The sequence below is a fragment of the Chiloscyllium punctatum genome, chromosome 5 (genome assembly GCF_047496795.1).
Source record: "Chiloscyllium punctatum isolate Juve2018m chromosome 5, sChiPun1.3, whole genome shotgun sequence".
NCBI classification, from domain to species: domain Eukaryota; kingdom Metazoa; phylum Chordata; class Chondrichthyes; order Orectolobiformes; family Hemiscylliidae; genus Chiloscyllium; species Chiloscyllium punctatum.
Genome location: NC_092743.1, coordinates 133,469,210 through 133,485,597, shown reverse-complemented (window position 1 = coordinate 133,485,597; position 16,388 = coordinate 133,469,210). Strand labels below are relative to the sequence as shown.

Sequence of the window (16,388 nt, the reverse complement as noted above, 5' to 3'; positions counted from 1 at the left end):
TAAACACAGTGGCGACAAAAGCAGGTCAGAAGCCAAGAATACTGCGGCGAGTAACTCACCTCCTGACTCCTCAAAGCCTGTCCATTATCCACAAAGCACAAGTCAGGAGTGTGATGGAATATCCCCACTTGTCTAGTTGAGTGAAGCCCCAACACTCAAGAAGCTCGACATCATCCAGGACAAAGCAGCCCACTTCACTGGCACTGCATCCACAATTATCCATCCCTCCACCACCAACATTCAGTCACAGCAGTGTGTACTATCTACAAGATGCACTGCATCAATTTACCATAGATCCTCAGACAGCACCTTCCAAACCCATGATCACTTCCATTTAGAAGGACAAGGGCAGCGAATATATGGGAACACCACCACCTTCAAGCGCCCCTCCAATCACCATCCTGACTTGGAAATATATTGCTGTTCCTTCACTGTTGCTGGGTCAAAATCCTGGAAGACCCTCTCTAATGGCATTGTGGGTCAACCCACAGCAGGTGGACTGCAGTGATTGAAGAAAGCAGCTCACCGCCACCTACTCAAGGGCAACTGGGGATGGGCAATAAAATGCTGGCCAGCCAGAGACGCCAACATCCCAAACATGAACTTTTTTAGAAAATTGGTACTTATATTGTATTGTTAAATTAGTGATCCCCATCTTTACTTAAGAAATGCAAATATTCAATGTTTTTTGAAAAAAAAATTATCTGAAAGTAATCTCTTTCACCGAAGCATTCCTCTGCAAAATTGATCAAAATATCCTTAAAAATATAACAGCAATAAAGGAGCTACCTGAGTACCATGTAGCTGGCATACAGATAACCAGTACACACGCAGCATGACTGTAGGAACAAATAATAGTTTTATTCTCAAGCAATTACAGTCAAGAAAACTGTACAGAACAAATAAAATATTTTAAGTTTACAAAGAACAGAATTAAATAATTCTGTCTTAAAACACCAAAAAAGGACAAAATATTAGAATATATAACAATTTATTGACAAACTGTCAAGCGTTATCCACTTGAAGCATCATTAGATAAATATAAAGCAGTATATAGCATGTCATTTATTAAAAAAAAAGAAAAAGGGTTCATGCTAAAATAGAGTTGTGTACAATTAGAAAAAAACCCAACAGTCTCTGGCTCATGCTCCTTAGAAAAGCTCATGATTTTAATATATAAGAAAATCCTTTTCTTAAATTAAATTACTAAAATGAACTTCATTTCAAAAAAAAACATTCCCAACTACTCTTGATTTTTGTGCCAGACAAAAAGGTTTACATAAGCTTTTATTACATTTGCACTGACCCAAACACATATTGTGTTAATTTCCAATTAAATCATAGTCAGATTTGCTGTACATTGGCAACAATTTGTCTTTCATTCTCTTCATTTCATCTTTTTGATTTTTTTCCTCTTTCACACTTTGTACTGGATTCAGAAAATGCCTCTGCAGCAAAACACCATCTATTACTGACCTGAAATCAGGCTGATTTCAGATAATGAATAACGTAGCATCTATACATTCCACAAACCGTCAACTTCCATGTTGCTAATTTAATTTGGGTATCGATGACAAAGTTCTGCAATAAAACCATGCAAACTAACATACAGTTTACATTTAAATTCAGTACTCATGGAATACGAAATCATTCTTCAACACATATATATATAATTTATTTTAAGTTATTCAGCCCTTGCATTTTTATGATTAAAATAAATCTAGAGTATTCATCTAAAATTACTCACACCAAATACTCAACCCTTTGAAATAAACATGCCAACACAATAACATGAAATGTAATACAAGGTAATGGTACAGAAATAATCTTTAACTACATTAATTAGTGTCATTTAAAATGATTAAGACACAAAGATTCAACCAGCATTCCAAGAAAAAAAAATATGTTTGAGGTAAACATTATAATTTCTGAAGACTTATAAAGGCATCAGTTCTGTTAACATTAAAATTACAATGCTCTACCTGAATGTACAATAAAATTTACTTCACTTTGGAAAAGAAAATCTACATGCAAAACAAATTCCTTCCTTAACTGGTGGTTTCTCAGTGTTGACATATATGATAATTTGGGTTACTGGTCACCAGCATTACAGTGACCACATAAACTGAATGTCGGCTCCTAATTTGATCACTGAATGCAAAGGAAACCAATTCAGATTGATCTTAGTAAATGCTGTAAATGTTAGACAGAAAAGTTTAATCTGACAAAAAAATCATAATTTTCATGCATAAAGTGTGTGAACATTTTCAAAATAATCTCCCAGAACATTGTACACGATGTTAGGAGCAGCCAGTAATGGAATAAGACTGGTTGAGTGATGCTGCTAATGTACGTCTAATGCGATAGGAGAGACGACTGGAAATTGCATCCACAGCACAGAATCGTCCAACCACATTCCTCTGGCAGCGGTTCCCTTCTCCCAACTAAACGTTGAGACAGTAAAAAAGTAAGGCAGCTGTTAATGTCCATCAACAAAAGTGCAGTCTGTACATTTCCAGTTAAGTCACACTCCACTAGAGCAGATGGAGCAGCCATGCACTTCAGTGGTTAGGCTGGTTCAGCAGATTTTTTCCAACGACGTGGCCACTTGCTTCAGTTTTCAGAGGATCCAGAGCCGCAAATCATCACCGGGGCCCACATCAGCCCCTGACTTAATTTCCATGTCTCATCTTTCCTGAGTCCCACTCCAATTCCAAGACTCTTTCCCTGTATCTCAGCAGGTCTGGTGTCAATAATAAGGCTGATGGCACAACTGGACAGAACTGTGGGCTAATACCCTTAGTTTTCATGACTTCACTGAAGGGTCAAAACAGTTAGATTATTAAATAACTATGTTCCATCACATTCAGGCCTAGCTAAAGTTAGACAAGAGAAAACAAAGAGTTTACTGGCTGATAAGAGATACTGTAAATGAAAAATTTCTAGTATCAATCTTTGACAAAGAAAATTAAATTCTTACCTTGGCAAATTCTTGTCAAGTTAGAAAATGGACAAAAAGAATAGCTAACCCAATATTCAACAGCATCACCAGGATGACCAAGATGGTATTTGGACTCTGCAATTTTTGTAAAAAGGGATATTATTAATGTGAATGATACACGTTATATTAATGTTGCAATTTAAAAACAAAAATAAAACATCCACCAATTTTCACTCCAAAGAGCTTTTACTCAAATTAGCAGTGAATTATTAAAAAATTTAAACCATTCAAGGTGCTATAATTATTCAACATGAATTTTTATGAGACCTTAATAACGTATTTGAATACGCAAGGACTACAAATAGAATGTAGTTCAATATTGTATGATGAGAGACATTTAGACTAAAGCTAGAAATTAACATCCATTTGATAAAAGTAGAACACATTTAAAGAGCTGGTTGGTCTCTGCTAACTGGAAATAATGGCTAATGAGACAAGACTTGTGTGGAGACTTTAGCCAAATACATTTTAAACCAAGTAACTTTTACACCATATTTTGATTTACTTGTCATAATCCTTAGAATATCTGTGCCTTTTTAAAACATATAATTCCAATATACAGGAATAGTCAACCGATGTGCCTCTTCATTATTTACAGAATAGGGACTTTTTAACATTCATTTGTGGGACTTGGATGTCGCTGGTTGGCCAGCGTTGATAGCCCATCCCTATGTGCCCTTGAGAAGGTGGGGTGAGCTGCCTTCTTGAATCACTGCAGTCCACTTGCTGTGGGTTGACCCACATTGCCACTAGGGAGGGAAATCCAGGGTTTTGACACAATGACTGTGAAGGAATGGTGGTATATTTCCAAGTCAGAGTGGTGAGTGGCTAGGAAGGGAACTTGCAGGGTGTGGTGTTCCCAAGTACCTGCTGCCCTTGTCCTCCCAGATGGAACTGGTTGTGGGTTTGGAAGGTGCTATCTAAGGATCTTTGGTGAATTTCTACATGGTACTCCTCTCAGTGTTGATGGCGAGAAGGACAAACAATTAGGTGGGGTTTGCTCTCAAGAGATACTCAACTCCTGCCTGCAACCTCAGCAATTAGGTTCCGTATAAGAAAGATCATGAGAAAGACCTTCTCAACTTCCACCAATTCAGACCCCTAATCAGGTAAGAAAAGAGAATGCGGAAACCAGGGTGATTTTTGTTTTCTGACGGTAGGTCAATAAGGTCAACGGCATGTCAAAAATCCCATGGTCTTGTGTTTGTAATACATCTACAATGCATGAGTATGTAATTATGTGAAACAGTTTTCAATAAAGTCCTATGTTCAAGAAAAAGTCTGCAGAGCATGAGAATCCTGTGGAAGATCAGCTTGGAATCATTGAAAGATCGAGTGTGCCCGGTCCACTTTGTGCTGTTGCGTCTGAAGTCAGTAAGTTTCCTTTTCTTGAATCTATAGCACAAAGGAATGGAAAAGGAGAATGGACTTTTGCACAGAGGTTCTGTACTAGCAATGGCACATGGGATAAGGGCTGGGGCGGGTGGCATGTGAGGGAGCTAGTGATGGGGACATCTGCCAACGTAAGATAAATAGGGGCCTAAAAGACAGTGTCAGAATTGTTCAAATCGGTGTCCGTCTCGGAGCGAAGGCTGACAAGCCCTTATAGGCCTCTGAACTCATCCACAACATTTCAAGTACGGCTGCAGAGACTGTCCTCAGATAATATTCTTCAGGCACCATCAAATAAGATGCAGAAGTAGGCCATTTGGCTCATCAAGCCTGGCCCACCATTCAATATGATCATGACCAATCTATGTTCTGAATTGCACATTCCCACCCACCCTTTGATAACCTTTGAATTCCTCACCTAACAAGAATCTATCCAGCTCCAACTTAAAAATATCCTCTGACACTGCCTGTACTAACCTCTGAAGGTTGCACAACACGCAGAAAAAAGTCCCCTTTTGTCTCTGTCCTAAAGGGTTGATTCTTAATCTTTAAACATGTCTACCCACTTGGGCTCACCCACAAGAGGAAACATCCTTCCCACGTCCACTTTGTCAAGATTTTTCAGGATCTCATACATTTCAATCAAGATCAGCTCTTGTTATTTCTAAACTCCAGTGAAAACAAGCCCAGTCTGTTCAAGCTATCCACACAAAACAATTTGCATATTCTATCAATCTTAGTAAACCTCCTGTAAACTGCCTTCAATATAATTATGTCTTTCCTTAAATCAGGAGAATAATGTTGCACATGACATTTAAGGTTGGGTTTCACCAACATCCTGCACAGCTAAAACATCACAGAATTGCCACAGCATAAGAGAAGGCTATTTAGTCCATTTTACCTGCCCCAGTTCTAATTCATAGTGCCCACTTCTGGCCTTTTCTTTAAAATCCCTGCACACCATTTCCATCCAAACATCCTTAATTAGAAATAGGTTTGATAACATCCTTTCTATCATGTTCAATTCCTTTTGTAACAAAAGTCTAACATCCCACCAGCATTCCAGATTAAGTGCTGTGACTTCATACTAATCTCTGGTGACTCATGCACGAGGGTCCTTTTGCACCTCATAATTCTGCAGCTATTCTCTAATTAGGTCAGAACCCTGCTCTTTCATTCTTCCTATCTGCCAAAATGAACAAATTCACATTTTCCCACATTATACTCCATCTGCCAGACTCACTTAACCTGCCCAGATTGGTCTGCGTCACTGTAATGTCATCTTCACAACAAACTTTCCAACCAATTTTTGTGCCATCTGCAAATTTAGCCATTCTTCCTTCATCTAAGTCAATGATATAAATTGTAAAAAGTTGAGGGCCCACCCCACATCCCTGCAGAACTTTATTTGTCATACCCTGTCAATCTGAACCAATGTATACACCATCTCTGTTTTCTATTGTCCAGCCAATTGTCTGTCCATGCTAGTGTGTTGGCTCCTATATCAACAGGGGTTAGAGAAAGAAGGGTTAGCTGAGGTCACATGTTCACCTAGGTCCCACAGTACTGGAGGTCCCAGAGTACAACACTGGACTCAAACATTCAACACAGAGTAATGGTCCTAATCACTTTGTAACCATCAATGTCTGCCAACTATGGGGCCATGATTTGGAGATGCTGGTGTTGGACTGGGGTGTACAAAGTTAAAAATCACACAACACCAGGTTACAGTCCAACCGGTTTAACTGGAAGTACTAGCTTTCGGAGCGCTGCTCCTTCACAACCACCTGTGTGAATTTTTTTAACTATGAGGCCAGTTCACTTTGCACTCCAAGATGGTTTCAACAGATAATGATGATGCACTCATCAATAAAGTGGAACCAATGTAAAAGTGAAATATTTACAAGTGAAATTTCATTGTGAAAATCACCTTTTGTGGCCTCAAATCTTATGTTACCAGCTATTGAGTAGGGCAAGGTAAGCTATGACCATGATGCAAAGCCTCATTGTTGACCAGGAGACCTTTTAATAGAATAAAAACAGAAATTGCTGGAAAAAGCTCAGCAGATCTGGCAGCATCTGTGGAGAGAAATCAGGGCTAACGTTTTGAGTCAAGTGACCCTTCCTCACTGAGAAAAGGCCATTTGACCCGAAACATTAACTCTGATTTCTCTCCACAGATGCTGCCAGACCTGCTGAGCTTTTTCCAGCAATTTCTGTTTTTGTTTCTGATTTACAGCATCTGCAGTTCTTTTGGTTTTTATTTAGATTTTCTCAATAGGTTGCCTGTCGATGTAGTATTGACAGCTTATGGTGTGTTTTATCAATGAGAAGCTTCGCTAGCTAAATTGCGTGTGTTTTGCACGCATACCACAAGGACATCGAATTTTAATGATAATCGTACGTGAAAAGGCAATGAGAGAGAAACCAGATGTGTCGCAATGATTCTAGTCATGACATCAGGAACAGCAAGTAGCTTACACAGCCCAGGCCATAATCTCTCCATTCAACCTAGTTAAGTTCCCTCAGGATCCTAAATAAAAACAAAATACTGTGGGGATGCCAGAAATCGGAAACAAACAGAAAATACTGGAAGAACTCAGCAGATCTGAAAGCATCTGTGGGAGAGAGAAATGATATTTCGAGTCCAACATATGTCTTCTTTCAGGTATTTTAGTCAGGGATCATACCAGACTTGAAACGTTGACCCGGTTTCACTTTCCACAGATGCTAGCAGACCTGCTGAGTTTCTCCTGCATTTTCTGTGCTTGTTCCCCTCCGGATCTTCAATATGGCCACTTCAATAAAGTTACTCTTCATGTCAATGAGAAGAAGCACAAACTGTTTCACCTTTGCTCACAAAACAACCACCTCATTCCGGGAATCAGCCTTATGAACCTCCTCTGAACAACTTGCGATGCAGATAAATTGCTCCTTATCTAAGGAGTTCAAAATTGAACACAGTACCCTACATAAGGTCTTAACAATGTTCCATAAGTTGTAGGAAGATTTATCCTACTTTTATACACCATCCTAGTTCAACAAAGGTCAATATTCCATTTACTCTCCTAATTACTTGCTTTACCTGCACACTAATTTCTCGTGATTTAAGAACATCCAGATCCCAACGTATCACAGAATTCTGCAGTTTATCCCTATTTAAAACACTTATTTTTTCTGCCGAAGTGGACAAACTCTCAAGTTCCCATATTTTGCTCCCTTTGCCAAATTTTCACCTGTTCACTTACTCGATCACTGTTTACAGACTTTCTGTATCCTCTGCGCAATTTGTTTTCTATTTTCATATTGTCAGCAAATTTGGCTTCAAAACAGTTGGTCGCTTCGTCCAAGTCATTAATGTAGACCAGAAACAAGTTCAGGCCCCAGCACTGATCCCTCAGACTCCACAAGATACATTTTGATAACTTGGAAATGATTTGTTAACCCACAGTCTGTTTCTTGTTCGTTAGCTGATCATCTATCCCTCCTAATATTTTATCCCTACTGTCATGAGCGCTTCTCTTGAGGCAATCACTGTGGCACCATTTAGAAATCAAAACACAATAGTGTACATCGATTGATTCCCCTTCATACTTAATACATCTTCAAGGAATCATGGGATAGCAAGGGCAATTTTTCAATTTGGTATGCTGTAGATTAATTTTCTGGGATTTGACTTTTTATTTCGCACATATACCATTATTTTAAAAATTACGATGTTTATAAACATGCATGTTTGTGCGATTTTAACAGGCTGATTGGCCTTCTTCTGTATTGTAATAATTTGGTGATAGGTGCGTGCTATGTTATGAAGCACTTAAACACAGAAGCTTAGCTTCCCTGATAGTGTGGATCTCCCATGAGCTGTATAGGAGAGTCAGTAAGCAGCCACGCTGTCAACCAATAGTAAGCCCTCATCCATAACCAGTAGGAAAACACACTTTCGAATCCATCTACCTGTCCCAGGTCACAGTTACTTAATGGATTAAAATTAGTCCATTGCTATGATGGAAAAATATCAACAAACATTGCCTTTCCATGTAGCCTGCTTTCTCTGGTCGTGGAGCTAGAAGATTTGCAAGGAGAGCCCAGGAACCAGATGGATAGGTAGATAGAAGGATTGAGGATGGAGTGGCTGTACACAAAATCTGTGGGACAAGGTCACTTGTTGCCCCATACAAGTGCTCTTAGGTAATGTGTTTGGTAATCTGATATCACCAAAATGTGCCAAGGCATATTTCATGTAGCTCTTGAGGGTTACCCTTTGCTTGTTTTACATTCCTGGAAATATTACTTGAAGTACCTGCAGGTTTAGAAGGTCTCTCTTCTCAGGTGAAGCAATTGGATAGCCTCAAAGACGTGAACAAAACTGATTGGTAATGTATGATAGGCTTAGTTTATGCCAACTAACAGCAACTAGAGCAGGATTAACCTGATTAATCTTTCTATTTCTCCTTCCATTGTACATCTCAGGGTGTGATGGAAAACTGCAATAACAAGTGGATACATACCGACTCCACAATTTCTTCAACTTCTTCCACACTGACATCACGCGATTGAGATTTCAATAGTTTCTTTGGTTCGGGTACAATAACAGAAAACTGTTTCTTCAATTTTGGCTCAGGTTTAATCTCCTTGACAGGTGACTTTGTAGGCATTGGCTTTGGCGGTGGAGGTAACCTCCCAAGCGCAATGGGTGAAGGATTCGACTCTTCCTCTGGCTCTTCTGGTGGCAGTTTTACGTCTGTGCGCACAAAGTAACTATGGTAAGCACTATGTAATTGTCCATTGCCAGCAGTTGTGACAGGGTAGACTGCTGACTTGGGCTGCTTCCACTCATTCCCTTGCTTTGTCATCATCTTGGCAGTACCTTTCGACGATGATCTATTCCCTGACGCTCCCAAAACATCCTTGTTAACGCTGCTGGAAGAGCCTTTATTCCAGGTGGTATTTGACGTCTTCTTGTATATTGGTGGTGATGGAGGTGGGGTTGGGCCAGGACTGTGTCCAGGAGTATGAGGTGGAGTTGTACCTTTCCTGTAGAAATGAGGACTGTTATTTGCTGAAGAAGATTTCTTCTCTTGTGGAGGTGGAGGCTCTTCCTTCTTTTCAGTGTATCCCATTGCCTCCGGCATTCTCTGTTTAATGTAATCCAGTCCTAGAATAAGACAGAATTATTTGTGATGCAACAACAGAATTACTTGTGATGCAACAATAATTAGGAAAAGACTGATTGATAGAGGAGCAAGTGTCAAAGAAAGAAGTAAATATATTTCAACATAATTAAAGAACGTGGAACAGACCTCTTTAACCATTTTCAGTTGTGAAAACAATCACTGTGATAGACAAAAGCAGAAGTTGCTGAGAAAGCTCAGCAGGTCTGGCAGCATCTGTGAAGAAATATCAGAGTTAACGTTCTGAAGAAGGATCATTGGGCCCAAAACGTTAACTCCGATTTCTCTTCACAGGTGCTGCCAGACCTGCTGAGCTTTTCCAGCAACATCTGCTTTTGTTCCTGATTTACAGCATCCACAGTCCTTTCAGTTTCTGTCAATGGATAAAATCAGAAATCACACAACACCAGGGTTATAGTCCCAACAGGTTTATTTGAAATCACAAACTTTTGGAGTGCTGCTCCTTGGTTACTTGACGAAGGAGCAGCGCTCTGAAAGCTTGTGATTTCAAATAATCTGTTGGGACTATAGGCAAAAGTGGGTACTGCAGATGCTGGAGATCAGAGTCAAGATCAGAGTGGTGCTGGAAAAGCACAGCAGGTCAGGCAACATCAGAGGAGCAGGAAAATCGATGTTTTCAGCAAAAACCCTTCATCAGGAATGAGGGAATGCTGCTTGACCTGCTGTGCTTTTCCAGCACCACTCTGATCTTGACTCTGTTGGGACTATAACCTGGTGTCATGTGATTTTTGACTTTGTTTGCCCTAGTCCAACATCGACACCTCCACACCATAAAATGGATAGTCAACAAAAACTTGCATTTGGAAAATGTTGTAACAAAATTTTAAAATGTTTGGAACAGCCAGTGGCTGTTATAATTTGGTGGATGGGGCAAGTTACCTTTTACATTCAGTTTCTAACAGACATATTGTTGGAGGTCACAGTCTCAAGCAATGATTTGCTCATGCGCTGCTCTTAGAATTTTGTCAAAAGGTAATAGTAGGCACCAGTTAACACTGACTGATGTCACAATGCCATCCTTTTGGAAATTGAGACAATTAAAAGTATTTTTGAAATGTATTCTTTTTTAAATGTTGAGTTGCAGAGAGTTCACCATTCTGGAGTTGAATGGCTACTTTGCTGATAAAAGTTTATCTTTCAGGACCCTTAGAGACAACAACACTTAGAAACATAATAGAGACAAAGAAAGGAAGTAAAATAGAAAGAGATGCCATTAAGTTTTGAGAAATAAGGAGAAAATATAAGGTAGTGAAGAAAAAGTAGTGAAGAGAAGAGGAAGACCAAATGCAACATGTGAAGATTGGGTTCAACAAAGAAAATGACATGCAAGGAAACTTTGAAAAGATGTACGTATTAAAGAAAATGGCTCCAGCTTACTATTGGGCAATAAAAAAGAATGCAGACAATCAAATACAGAATCAAAAGAGCCTGAAAATATCATAGCAACACCATTTAATTCACGGCCTGAAATTTCTCCCTCTATTTTAAATTATTACCTGTTCAACACAAATAGGGTAATACTAAGAATCATGGATTTTTTACAGCAGAGAAAAAGGCTGCTCAGCCTATTGTATCTGTACATAAAGAACTATCCAATTTACTCCTACATCTTTGGTTTACCCCCCCATAACCCTGTAAATTACTTCTCTTCAAGAACATTTCCAATTGCATTTCAAAAACTGCAATGGAATTTGATTCCACTATTTTTCTCATCATGCTTTCTGCATCTTAACCTGAAAGCAAAGATACTTCTCACTTCCTTTCTCGTCCTATGTCAATTATTTTGTACCTCTGACCTCTGATTTGTCAGAGGAAGTGGTAGCTCCCGACAGAATTAAAGTCTCTACTTATTTTGAATATCTCAATTAGTTCTCCCCTTAAACCTTCTCTAATTCAAGAACAACAATCTTGGCGTGCCCAATCTCTTCACTTAACTGAACTCCCTCATTTATGATACCATCTGAATGACTACTGTCAATCTACTCTCTACACATCCTTCCAATTACCCAGAATAGCATTCAATACTCCAGCTGAGACCTAACAAAGACTTAAATGGCTTACATAACTTCCATGTGTATTCAATGAATGGCTTTATGTACAAAGGCAAATATCCTATATGTTTTCTTAACCACGTTATCAAATTGCCCAGTCAGCTTCAATGATTGGATGAACATGCATTCCACATTGCCCTGGTCTTGCCCCTTCTCAGAATAACACCATTGAGCTTATACTATTGCCCCACTCATTTGTATCAAAAAGTGTGGTGCTGGAAAAGCACAGCAGGTCAGGCAGCATCTGAGGAGCAGGAGAGTCAACATTTCGGGCATAAGCCCTTCACCAGGAATGATCTCCTGCTCCGTGGATGCTGCCTGACCAGCTGTGTTTTTTGACTCTGATCTCCAGCATCTGCAGTCCTCACTTTCTTCCACTCAATTGAATGTCAAGCAACTGTCTATTTTACCAAGATAAATCCTGGAATCTGTAAATATAATGTGTATCATTACCAAGTTTTGCACTCCCTAGTCTAACTCTAGGGTATCTAAACCTTAGAAAATGCTCAGATCGCTAATCTAGGGAGAACCCAAATGCTCTTCAATCCGAAGAACTTTCACCACCATTCCCTTCGCCCTATACTGAAGTCAAGCTTAGCTAAAGTGATTGCTTTCTCTTATATACAATATGATACCATTTTATGAGTTAATCTGCCATGAAGAACTTCATCAAATACCTGAAAACCTCTGGCTGTATTTCACACTGCCCATCCCCCCACAAATGGGTTTGAAGAGAGGAGGCGCGAACAAAACTCCAACATGCAGTCTTCTTGCCCCAACCTGCCTGATATTTTATCACGGGCTTATCATAGAATCACTACATAGCAGAAAGAGGCCATTTGGCCCATTGAGTCTGAACTGACCCTCTGAAGAGCTTTCTGTCCAGACTCAGCCCCATCACCCTTACCTCGTAACCCCATTTTCCATGGTCCATGCACCTAGCCTGCACATCCCTGGTCCCTATGGGGCAATTCAGCACGGCCAATCTACCTAACCTGAACATCTTTGGACTGTGGGAGGAAACTAGAGCACCCAGGGGAAACCCACATAGACACAGGGAGAACGCACAAACTCCACGCAGACAGCCACCCATGGGTAGAATTGAACCCAGGTCCTGGAGCTGTGAGGCAGCAGTGATAACCACTGAGCCACCGTGCTGCCCCTTAAAGGGTTGAGAGTGGTGTTGATGAGATTTGATCTGCTGGCCACAAAGTAGGACTTTGTACGGAGACCTTATGTAAATATTGCCATGCTCCCATCTCATGTTAAATCACCGTGGGCCAACTGTTGAGATTGTGGGCAGGCAGTTCCTAACCTTACAGCTGGCAGACCATAAAGTCCTCTCTCCTACTTCAGATTTGGTAGATTTGCCTTCAACAAATCCATGCAGGCTATCCTTTAGTATCCCATGTTTCTTTAAATTAAAGTTAATTGGGTCATTGATAATAGTCCTAAAAGTTCTCTCCACTTAGACTGACTGGCCTATAGGTACCAGAATAATTATTGAACAGGAGCACAGTGTTTACAATCCTCACTTCTCTATTGCCATTCCAATATCCAAAGGGATTGAAAGATTGCAGCCAGAGCTTATAATATCTCTATCTTGGAAAACTGGGATGTGCCAAACTCCTTTCTATCTATTTCTGATCCTTCTCTAGATTTTTATTCCCTACTCCACTACTTTGACAATGCAAGACAGATGCACACCTTAATTCAGTACCTCAGTATTTGCCTGGGCTTTGAGAGGATTTTGTTTTTTTTTGTCCCTAATCAACTATATTATTTAATTATCCTTTTTATAGAATCATAAAAGAATGTTAGGGCCCCTTTTATTTGCTCTTTCTCATATTCTCTGTTCACTCAGCATTTACCATCTTTCAATGTCCCTCTGCAATTCTCTGTATTCCATCTATTTGACCTTTTTACACCTCAGTCATGAGGAGGTTCCAAAGCAGAGAGTAGCCATGATCTGACAGGAGTCCCCAACAACACAAAGTACCGGATGAGGGCTGCTGGTGATCAGGTCTGGAGAGGAGGACCTGGATGGGCTCATAGTTGACAAGTCAGGAGAAGGGTCGGGGGTGTAACTCCAGTTTTGACTAGATTCCCTGCAGTGTGGAAACAGGCCCTTCGGCCCAACCAGTCCACACCGACCCTCCGAAGAATAACCCACCCAGACCCATTTCCCTCTGACTAATACACCAAACACTATGGACAATTTAGCACGGCCAATTCACCTCATCTGCACATCTTTGGACTGTGGGAGGAAACCGGAGCACCCGGAGGAAACCCACGCAGACACAGAGAGAATGTGCAAACTCCACACAGACAGTCACCCAAGGCTGGAATTGAACCTGGGACCCTGGTACTGTGAGGCAGCAGTGCTAAACACTGAGCCACTGTGCCACCCCAAATGCTGGAGGCACCTTTTTATCCCCATCTGTGGCTAGGGCAGGCTTAACCCAGATTCAAACTTTATCTAAAAGAGGATTACCAAAAGCATCTGAGACACTTCAAAACTTGAAATTTAAATAAAACTGCCACAGCCTTTATTATCTGAATAAATTGGTTCTGGAGGTGGGCTCGATTTCTTTGTATTTCTAGTCGATGGAGAAAAGGAATACAAACAGTGGGTGACCAGGTAACATCACTGATACAGGTTACTGGATATCACATGAAAAGCATCTAGATTATTTACATAACACATTGAAAAATAGGTACAGAGATGTACTCCGACATGGATTTTAGCTCATGGCTTAATCAATGATTATGAATCTAGTTACCCGTCGTTCTTTCACCCTAACTATAATCGGTAATTATAACAGCTACAAATCCTCTCTAATCCTTCTTAAAAGCAAAAAAAAACTTCAGCATCTTTATGCTAACTGAAGCAGCACACACTTTGGAACGTTTCAGAGAATTACTATTAAGAATACTACCTTATTGAGAAAATGAAATGTTTGTTTTCAAAATCCTATGGGAACAGTGAACATGATCTTATGTGATGTACTTTTACTACTAACAAAGCTTAGCAAGGTCCACTTATAACTGAAGGTTATTTCAGAATGCTGTTCGCCTGTTGAACATTGATAATGTTTAGAAGGAGATATCAGGTGACAGTGCAGCTACCAGATTCATTTCCCACGAGAAGTAGGTTCAGACAATGACGGAAAATATGAAAAAAGTGGTCAATGAATATTATTTTAGCAAACTAGTTAACTATGGCACATCCTGAGAAATTTCAGTTAGCCCTGGAGGCAGCAAAACATGATTTGTTATTATGTGACATGAGGTGCAATCTTTCCCTCTCCTGAAGGTGGTGAAAAGGAAAATAATTGAAAGAGTTCGTCCCTCAACAACTAATGCTGAGCAAGGTGGTCTTTTGGCAACTCTCATCTTGTTGGCAATTAAGACCCTTAAATGGTTAATTAATGGCTTGTATTGCATAAAACAAAGTACTTAAAGTTAGCATAGGGAAATAGGGTGAAAAATAGGGTTACGAATGTACAAAGTAGGCAATTCAGTCCCTCCTACTTGTTCCGTCTTTCAATAATTTCATCATTTATCTCATCATGACCTCAACTCCACATTTCCATCTACCCCGATCATCTTTGGGACACTGACAGAACGTCAAGGCTGTTGTATTCAAAGTAAAGAATGGATTAATTCTAGAGCATTACTTACTCCTAACTTGTAAACCTAATATTTTTTCATGTCCTATATAAGTCTTAAAATTTCTGAATAACACTTGAAACAAAAGTGCAAGGAACCTCTCGGCTAAGTTGGCGATTATCATGTAGTAAGATTGTGACCATTGTTATGGCCCAGACCAAACCAAACCCCCTCAAAACACATTGTGCAAATAACCGAGATGCTAATTTTTTCTCATTTTAAAGGCAAGCAGCAGATGTTGCATTCCAGATGTAATTCGACTGGTCAAATTATCACATTTGAAGAAAAACATACTTTATTCATATAATGTAGTTAAAATATAACAACAGAAAGAAGAAATTGGAATAAATTAAATACTATTGGAAAAATTAACCAAATAATGGATTATTTAATTACTAAACAGTAACTGTCCCAATATCGTAACATTCCATAAACAGACCATTGGCAAAGGCAAGTTCAGAAAAAAATAGGTTGTCTCACAGGCAATTCTCCAGTCCAGAAGGTAAACCATCAATAGTAAACTCACAGAGAGAGAGTAGCAGGGAGAGATGTACTGCAACTTCCAACCCCAGCTTTGAGACCCCAGCAACCACTACTGAAATTCCTGGTTCTGTGGGAGCTTGACCCCACCCATTCAGGCTGCTTGTATTGTTCCAGTTTTTTTTAAAAAAAAGGCCTCACAAACTGTTAACACTAGTGGCTCTGAGTAGACTAATCGGCACCTCTGACTTAACCTTTCTTCATAAAAAACCTGGGACAAAATACATCTCTTCAAGCCATAGTATCTTCACACTGTGAATAAAACTTAATCCTCTCCTGTTAAAAGGTGAACTGGTAATTAATACACACAACAGAATGAGTATAAGGCACTGAATAAGTTTTGCACAACGGGGTAAAAATTCAGCTTCCGCTCTCTTGGCAAGTGACGGGAGAATAAATTCTGTAATCACTGTTTGATTTTTGCAGCCTTTAATTTTCATGTATGGAAATCAGCTGGGAGCATGCAATTTCAGGATATGTGCTTTCATGGAGGGCAGGAACAAAATTTCTATCTCCAGTTTCCTGAGGAAATTCATC

General features: G+C 39.7%; 1 protein-coding gene across 1 annotated transcript in view; it reads right to left on the bottom strand.

Moving 5' to 3' along the window:
* Window positions 1-840: 840 nt before the first annotated feature.
* Window positions 841-16,388, bottom strand: part of LOC140477451 (junctophilin-1-like) — a 116,531-nt gene continuing 100,983 nt past the window's right edge. Inside the window, exons 4-6 of the mRNA XM_072571383.1 lie at window positions 8,905-9,551; window positions 2,981-3,076; window positions 841-2,817 (exon numbers count right to left, since the gene is read on the bottom strand). Of these exons, the coding sequence (XP_072427484.1) occupies window positions 2,996-3,076; window positions 8,905-9,551 (728 nt within the window). The 3' untranslated portion in view covers window positions 841-2,817; window positions 2,981-2,995. The remainder of the gene's footprint in view (window positions 2,818-2,980; window positions 3,077-8,904; window positions 9,552-16,388) is intronic.